The following is a 9,323-nucleotide window of genomic DNA, read 5'->3' as shown; positions in this document are numbered from 1 at the left end:
CTGCTCTGATTGGCCAGATGACCCAGTCTGTTGTGATTGGTCTACTCTGCTCTGATTGGTCAGATGGCCCAGTCTGTTGTGATTGGTCTACTCTGCTCTGATTGGTCAGATGACCCAGTCTGTTGTGATTGGTCTACTCTGCTCTGATTGGTCAGATGACCCAGTCTGTTGTGATTGGTCTACTCTGCTCTGATTGGTCAGATGACCCAGTCTGTTGTGATTGGTCTACTCTGCTCTGATTGGTCAGATGGCCCAGTCTGTTGTGATTGGCCTGCTCTGCTCTCATTGGTCAGATGGCCCAGTCTGTTGTTATTGGTCTACTCTGCTCTGATTGGTCAGATGTCTCAGTCTGTTGTGATTGGTCTACTCTGCTCTGATTGGTCAGATGTCTCAGTCTGTTGTGATTGGTCTACTCTGCTCTGATTGGTCAGATGTCTCAGTCTGTTGTGATTGGTCTACTCTGCTCTGACGACTTGTTTCAAGCGGTTCAGAATTGCCTTTCTTTTAGGAGAAAATAACTCAATTTATCTGCACTGTGATCTTTGAAACTTGAGTTTTTACATTCACAAACGGCTTTATTACACACTACATGAAATATGCTATCTGAAAATCATAATAGGGGCACTAAAAAAAATGTATTAAAAAAAGTAACAGTAACGAGCATTAACTGATAACTATGGCTCAAAATCAAAATCAAAATAATGACCGAAGATTTAAAGTACACAATGTGCTTAATTCTGCATTAAACATAAGGAATATTATGTTTATATAATCTTTCCAACTACTTTTCAGTAACTGAAAACAGAAAGTGAATAAGGTATCAATAGCAACAATCAGTGTCGAGCTCTACAGTCACTGCCGTATGTCGTATACCGTCATAAAGATTCACATATCGCATGTAAAAAAAGTTTTCAGAAACTTGTTTCTGCTAATGTCTGCTGTTTTTTTATGTACTTTTTTTCATTAAATCAAAACATGGCACGGCAGCAGTACAAATGGGACTCGTGAAATAAATAATTTCGGTTGTGTAGAACCAACATTTCTGTTGTGATGATCTTCATTACTTTGTAAAGCCCCCGGAGCATTTTTATATGTGTTGATGAGCGCGCCGAACAAACGCTCAGTGACACGCCGAGTTCATAAAGTGTTCCTGAGCCCGAGGCGCTCGATGAAACAGTCCTCGGATAATATCAGCAAGAGAGTGTGTGTGTGTGTCTGAATGCAGAATAATATTAGAGGCCGCTTGAATCTCAATACTTCAGCACATACGAATGCAACACACACACACAGAGCAGATCTTCCGCATAGACGCATGACGAATGGGTTCGCTGTCATGCGAATCTGTAGATCTTTTCATTTCAAACACGTTGATGAGTCTCTTACCAGATACGCAAACAGAATGGGAGAACGGATGATCCACCAGTAGCCCATGTTGATATTCCTTTCCCAGCATCTGCATATGACAAGACATCACAAACTCAGATGAGAGATTTCATCACAAAAATTCGAATTCATAATAATGCTAATACATTTTTCATAAAACTGGTGACACCAGAAAGGGAAGTCTGCATTTGCATGGAATGCTATTTCCAACACATTTATCACTTACAGTAACAGTTCTGTCTAATCATGACTGAAGTTCTATATAGAACTCTAGGGTTCTTGGCTTCATTTTAAAGAACAATAATGCTAAAAAGGTTCTATTCAAGGGGAAATGTCTTAAATGACTGCAGAATACTCTCATGCTTAACAGATTATTTCAGTTTGCAAGCTGTTTAATTCATAACATGCATTTAAATAAAAATGTATTTATTAGAGCTAAATCCATAGAAAGATCCCATGATGGAACCGCTGAAAGGTTCTATGAAGCGCCTGGCGGAACTCTTTAAGGTTCCATAGAAGCTTTTCTTCTACGACTGATGTGACATATTTCAGAATGAAACTGCATATTTAATAAGAAACAACAGAAATCTGAGGTGCAGAACTTTATTTTATCCATCGGGAACTGATTGGATGGTCGTTTGAGAGGCAGACCAAGTTTGATTATATTTTGATTATAGTTTTTCTTTTACATTACATTCCTGATAAATAAGTCCAGGAACTAGTAAACAGAGTGAGTTTAGATGTCATATTGTGATTAAGGTGTGTGTGTTTCTATCTGAGCAGTGATTACACTTGTAAGTAAGAGTAGCAGGTGTCTTTAATCAGGTGTTTCCATGCCAACGATGTGATTCATTGGTATTTGAACAGAGGCGTTTTTTTTTTTTTCCTCATTTAATAAGCATTTCTAGAAAATCCCACTCATCCACCTGTGAACATGAGTGCATCTGTTCCAACAGGGTGAGCTCATTAGCTTTCATAGGTATTTACTGTGATCGTATTCGTCTTTCACAAACTTGTAAATACACACAAATTGTTTTAATCCTCTAGATGAGTCTGAACTGGAACCAGTGTGAGCTTTCAATACCCCAGCGGGACTCGTTTCTCAGACCGTGGAGAAATCCTAATTACTTTAGAAGTCAAATCCAGACCTGACTAAAAATCAAATTGTGTCTAAAATCAAACTCCATGTCTTTTCATTAATCTTTTTAAAATGAATTTGTGGCATAATGTTGATTACAACAAAAAATATTTCTTCTTTTTCTTAAAGAAAAGAGGCACTTACAATAGATCCTTTAAACTGTTATTTATCTGTTTTTATTTCATGTTTTTCTTTTGTATTTAGTGTATTTTTCTTGATTGTCATTTTTACATGTGCTTTTATAAATAAACAATCTTGAATGGGGACGATTGTTTGGGTGATTTAAAAGCAGAAATGTAATTCTTTTTTTTAAGTACTCACAAGAATTCACCTGTTAATGAACTTGTTTTAAGCCCAGAATATTTTTTTCTTCATAAACGTGGCCCTGAGCTGCAATAGTGCACAACAAAGAAGAAAACCAGAAAGGAAAATAAACGTACACAAACTCAACGGTGGGTTATGAAATATGTAGTGTCACCACGTCACCCACGGATTAATCAAATTAAACTCAAAACAATAAACAGAAAGGCAAATAAAAGACGGGGAGTTATAATAGAAGTTTTACCGCAGGGAGGAAGAGAGAAAGAGGGACCAAATACAGAAGCCATGAGAGAGACAAAAGACGTCATCAACGGTCATAACTGGAGCAGCTGATTGGTGCAGAAAGAAAGGGGCGTGGCTAAAGTCTCAGGAGGTTTCCAAACACTCACACTGATCCAGAATCAGGCGGCATAAGACACTGTTAACACTTGAGAACCTACCATTGCCTTTGTATCTATATATATATATATATATATATATATATATATATATATATATATCAGTATATACTGTGTATCCAACTGCACTTTAAGCACACACAGCCACGCATACTAATGAGATCCCGCTGGTTCACACACATGCAGGAGTTTCTCACATTAGTGTGTATTATTAAAGAGCACTGGGCCGCTGTATGAGTGTTTTCGCCAGTGTTGGCTCTGAACACGACTGTTAGGGGAGATCGATTGAGTGAACGGCTCATAAAGAGCTGATAGTCTTCAGTCTGACGGACGGTTATATCCGAGCGGATCCCACACAAACTCACTCCATCTCTGACAGGACAACAGGATTTACTGTACGGCTCCCACAGGACTTCAAGAGCCAGATGTGTTTTAGGGGAAACATTCACTACAGTTGTTTTTATAGCCCTCGAGTGGCACATTTGTTTGGAGAACAACATTGAGATGGATAACAATTCAATTAAAATGAATTTTATGTATAAATCATTAATACGTTTTTTTTTTTAAATCTGATTAATCAATTTGTCAAATAAATAATTGACAGATAAAATGCAGCCCTAGAATATTATGTATTATCAAATATATAATAATGTTTTATTATATAATTATTTATTATAAAAAACAAAGTATAACAGACATTTTAACACTGATTTTCTCTCTCTCTTTATATATATATAAAGTATCTTTGTAACATTATTATACTTTTTTAATATTTTGAATCAGTTTTTATTTTAATATTGTGCTTTATCATTTTAATTTTAGTTTATTTTTTAGTAATTTTATTATTATTATTTTTTTTAACACTATATCTAGATAGTTTCTATTCATTTTTAATTCAGTAATTTTAATTTAGTACATCAAATTAAATTAAAGGAAAGTTAAATTTTTTGCAACTAGCTGAATAAAATAAGTTTTTTTTTTTGTATGTTATTATATTTCAGTTAATGTTCATTTTATCTCAAGAGACGAAAATGTATACTTTAATTGTTTAATTTTTAGTCAATTATAATATACCTGATTTCATGTAACGTAAAACATAAGTGAGATTTCAACATATGGGTTCCTTAACTCACCAAAACTGTAAAATAGAGAAATCTATTGAAAACCTTTTAACAAAAATCATCATTGATGTAAACCAGGACAATCTACATGTTTAAATACAGCAGCACACAGATATGTTTGGACATTTCAGGCACACAATAAAACCTGAAGTCACTGCATTAGATACGAAACAAGTCTGTTTTAGTTTAAAATCCTCTAAAATCTCTAAGATCAAAATAATGAGCAAAAATGTTGAAGTGTGTTTGACATCTTATCTAATGCAAAGACAGTTTTACGTGTCCAGACTCTTTTCTTAGTCAGAACTGAAGTGAAAGACACATACTCTTCATTCTCATACAGGTATTTGACTGTCATCCACGGCAGCACAAACATGAGCGGCGCACCTGCAACATAAGACACACACAGTCAGTCTGCCAATCAAAAGCCTCGTCAGCTAATTAATATTCAGACACGCTCGAAGTAGCGTCAGAAACGAGAGTTTGGTGGGCTTTCTTTGAGGCTCACACACCCCAGCCGATGCAGAGGTAAATGTAGAAGTAGTTCCTCTCGGAGAAGACGGTGATGACCAGAAGACTGTGCAGATACAAGCCCTCCACCAGCAGCCAGCAGTTGTTGGCCATCACGCTGTACTGCATCATCACCATGGCAACACGACAACCAGTCACCGTCTGAGGAACGCATGCAATATGCAAATTCAGCCTCTGACAACACACCCACTGACCCAATCACAGACCCGTCTGATGTACGGAAAAATGTAAGTCATTATGAAAATGGATGGATGGATATATAACAGATTTTATTCATTTTAAACACTTTTAATATTATACGACTGCAGCAACAAATAATCAAAAATTAAAGTAAAACTAATCGACAACAAATTTGATTATTGATACTACACAGATCATTTCACTATATTTTTCCCCTATCTTTAAAAGTGCACATTGTTTGGAGGATAATGTTGCGCAGGATGTGTAATAATGTGCACTCATTTTTAAAATAATGGATAAAAAAATATATAAAATTATTAATTAAAGAAAATCCAAAAAAAAATTCCTTATTAAAAATTATTCATTAATAATATTTCAGTTTTTTTCTCATCTGATTGATTGATTGATTGATTTATTGATCAAATAAATAATAGACAGGTCATAGAATATTATATTTTATTATATCATGAATAATTTATTATCAAAACAAAATATAACAGTAATTAAAACCAATTTTCCATAAAAGTGAAAGCAACTGGAACAAATAAAAACACGCAAATTGTTCAAATATACTGTAAAATTATACACATGTTTCTGATTGTATTTAATTTTTGATCAAAACAAAATTGTACATATTATTTATAAAAATATATTAAATATTATATAATATATATTAAATGTATATATATATATATATATATATATATATATATATATATATATATATATATATATATATATATATATTTATTTATTTTTTTAATACATTTTTAATATTTTTTTTTAGGATTTTAATAAATCACTTAAAAAAACTGTATTTAAAATAAATGCAAAAACATTTTTTAATAAAAAACTAAAAAAATATTGATCTGCTCAAGATTGTTGTTTTTTTCAGCAAATTAAAAAAGTAAAAAAATGAATAGTTTTAGCTGACTGAAAGTAAAATTTACCATTCACACAATTCTTTGCTCTGTTTCACATTTGCTCTTCCATGATGTGCAGGAAGCTTCCGTTATCAGTTATAGTTTGAGTTACACTTTATTTTAAGGTGTCATTGTTACAGTGTAATTATATATTTAAGTACTGAGTAATAATAAGCAACTACATGTACTTACTATAGGGTTAGGGTCGGATTGGGGTTTGGTTGAAGGTTAATTGCATGTAATTATGCATAATTTACTGTTACACCATGGTAAGTACATGTAACCGTATACAAGGACACGGTAAAATAAAGTGTTACCATAGCATTTTTCTGGTATTTCGCATATCAGTGCGAGTCAGCGTCTGTTTACAGAAGGAGGTTTTTCAAGAGCTTCATCTGAGATCCTGCAGTTTCCTCTGGATTCAGCTGAACCTGTAAACGACACGGGTCATGTGACACCTGAGCGCCCGTACCTGTCCGCTGACCCAGCGCTGGCCCTGGAAGTGATGCGGGCCGCTCTGAGCGCTGCTCATCCGGTCCAGAAGAACGTCTTTGAGGAGGATGGAGAGCGCACGCAGGATGAAGGAGCCGAACAGGTTCATGTGGATGTTGTTCCTCATGCAGTGCAGCTTCCTGAGGGAAAGACCAACGGGAGAACTGAGATCTGTGATCAGCGGGAGATATCACCAAAATATGACACATTTTCTTTCACTTCACCATCTATCTCATGACCAATTACTGAACCAAACAACCTGTTCAAAGTGAATTAATCAAACAGAAGTGACTCAGAAAGAACTGAATAAGCCGGTTATAACTCTAGAACCGGCAGATTCGCTCATTTGGACAGAGAAGAAAATTTGACATTCAACTCTGCCTGTTTGATTCATTCATTTTGAACCCGTTCTTTCAGGAGATCAGGAGATGCCTATTGGCGTATTCGGTGATGTGTAAAGGCTCATTCACTCCAAGAATGATAAAGATGACTATAAAGGTAACTATATTAGCGTCCACAGCGGATGAGATCGTTCTGTTTATTATAAGTGTGTGCTCGTCTGTCTCTTTAAATGCTGGAGCTCTTAAAGCAGGATGGATTCTGATTGGCTGTCAATGTTTTCATTATTCATCAGCTGGATAATATCGTTCTTAAAGTGATTCCAACGATATAGTTTCTCTGTGCCGTTACCGTGTTTTTTTTTTAGAACTAGAACTACATTTTTAGAACTATATCTTTATTGTTATCTGTTATCATCCTTGGTGTGAACGGGCCTTAAAGAGCATGTGCTGCTTCAGATCTAGAGGTCAGTTTGATTCTGTGAACCAGCTTGGACGGTTACTGGCTTAAAAGAAGGATTCATTCAAGATTCAAGCATGAGTAAATATATCATCATACCGCCCTGCCCTAGCGATCACATACATGTGTAATATATGGTCAGATCATGTGTAATATATGGTCAGATCATGTGTAATATATGGTTACCTGAATGAGATCAGGATGGCCAGAGCGAGAGTTAGCGCTGTCAGAGACAGTGAGTATCCAACAGTGTACATGACTCTGAACTTACTGAGGATCTGACCGTACTGCTTCTACACACACACACACACACACACACACACACAGAGAGAGAGAGAGAGAGAGGGATTAGCTGACCGTTAGCGTCATCATCGTTTTAAAGCATCATTAAGTCATTAAACTGGCGGTCTCACCTGTCCAGGGTCGTCCTGCTCACACTCGCTGGTGTTTTTCCCATGAGCCCATCGGCCGTCAGCGCCACACACACGATAAACCAAGCCCTGATGAACTGATCACACACAGCGGAAACACACACCGGTCACAGCTGGACTACGACACTTTACATTCATGAAGACCAAGCCATTACTGAGATCCCCAGCGATGCTGCTGTTGTTGTTAACTTAAACCACAGATAAACTGTTACAAACCATTATCAGGAACTGAAATAAAACTAAAATAAGTAGAAAATAAATAGCAGATCAAAAATGTAAACTTAATAATCTTGTTGAAATTTGGCCTTTTTTGCAACTAAAATGACCAAAACTAACACTGAAATTAAAATAAATCAGAGATACATTATATATATATATGTGTACAGTCAGAGTGATTACATCACTATTTTTTAAAGAAGAAAATGCCACAGGGTGAACAATTTAGAAAACAATACATAGACAGTGAAAGCATATTTTAGAGTCAATAAAAGCTAAATTTAGCTTAAATTAATATACATAGGCCTATAACGTATATTAATATAAATAGGATGAATCAGGACATGCAAACTGACTGATATTTGAATTAAAAAGTAATTTTTATTTGTAATTTAAAAAAAGCAATTTAATTGTTAATAATGTCAGGATTAAGTCATGACCTGAAAATGAGCCATATTTAATCTGACGTTTATATCATATCTCATAAGAGGACTGTTATTTCCATCAGTGGTGAGTTTAAGACCGACTCTGAGAGCTTTACCTTTGCGGTACCAGGGCAGATACCAGGGGCAGGACACGTTAACCGTGGTGCCGGCGAGGCCATCGGGCCAACACACGTACTGATCAAATGTCCTGTTACACACCAGCCCTGAAACACACACACACACACACACACACACACAGAGAGAGAGAGAGATTGATGGAAACACTAGAGCATCATAAACACAGCAGCTGTTCATCGGCGAGGCGGACCTGAGGCTGGAGGTGTGTTGATGAAGCTCTGGATACACTCATTAGTGTAGATCCTCCATTGTTCCTGCAGCAGTTTCAGGGATTTCCCAGAAGACACCTGTGAATATTACACTTCAAATATGATCTTCAGTCAGATTAAACATTTACAGGAGTCTATTTGTGAAATATTACAGATTAATACACAATACCATAGAGGAGAACTAGGACTGCATTTCAATGATGCTAGAAAATTATATTAAATCGTAATAATAATATAATATAATATAATATAATATAATATAATATAACTATTTACTTCAGTTTTATTTTAGTATTATTTATATACTATTTCAGTATTTATTAATATTTTTATTAGATTTTATTTTTTTATTTTAATTTTGTAATGTGCTTTTGTAATTCTATTAAAAGTTACAAAACATTACACAATTAAAATTAAAGTATTTTTAAAAAAATATTTCTATTTAGCTTTAATTTGTTTTATTTCCGTTTTAGTTTTAGCAATTTTAGTACTTCATCTTAAACATATTTATTTCAGTTAGTTCCTAAGGAGACATTTCACATTTCTGTTTAAGTTTAAGTTTTAGTTTCATGTCATATGTATATTTTAATTTATTTCAGCTTTATTTCAATTTTATTTTTAA

The 9,323-nt window shown here is 34.9% G+C and overlaps 1 protein-coding gene across 1 annotated transcript in view; it reads right to left on the bottom strand.

The window, feature by feature from the left end:
• Positions 1 to 9,323, bottom strand: part of gcgrb (glucagon receptor b) — a gene marked incomplete at its 3' end in the record, with an annotated part of 40,701 nt that overhangs the window by 1,680 nt on the left and 29,698 nt on the right. Inside the window, exons 2-9 of the mRNA XM_079855308.1 lie at positions 8,683 to 8,779; positions 8,471 to 8,578; positions 7,696 to 7,790; positions 7,469 to 7,575; positions 6,465 to 6,624; positions 4,871 to 5,030; positions 4,685 to 4,745; positions 1,384 to 1,453 (exon numbers count right to left, since the gene is read on the bottom strand). Of these exons, the coding sequence (XP_079711434.1) occupies positions 1,384 to 1,453; positions 4,685 to 4,745; positions 4,871 to 5,030; positions 6,465 to 6,624; positions 7,469 to 7,575; positions 7,696 to 7,790; positions 8,471 to 8,578; positions 8,683 to 8,779 (858 nt within the window). The remainder of the gene's footprint in view (positions 1 to 1,383; positions 1,454 to 4,684; positions 4,746 to 4,870; positions 5,031 to 6,464; positions 6,625 to 7,468; positions 7,576 to 7,695; positions 7,791 to 8,470; positions 8,579 to 8,682; positions 8,780 to 9,323) is intronic.

Source organism: Squalius cephalus (genome assembly GCF_949319135.1).
Source record: "Squalius cephalus genome assembly, chromosome: 2".
NCBI classification, from domain to species: Eukaryota; Metazoa; Chordata; class Actinopteri; order Cypriniformes; family Leuciscidae; genus Squalius; species Squalius cephalus.
This window is presented reverse-complemented; position numbering and strand designations above follow the sequence as displayed.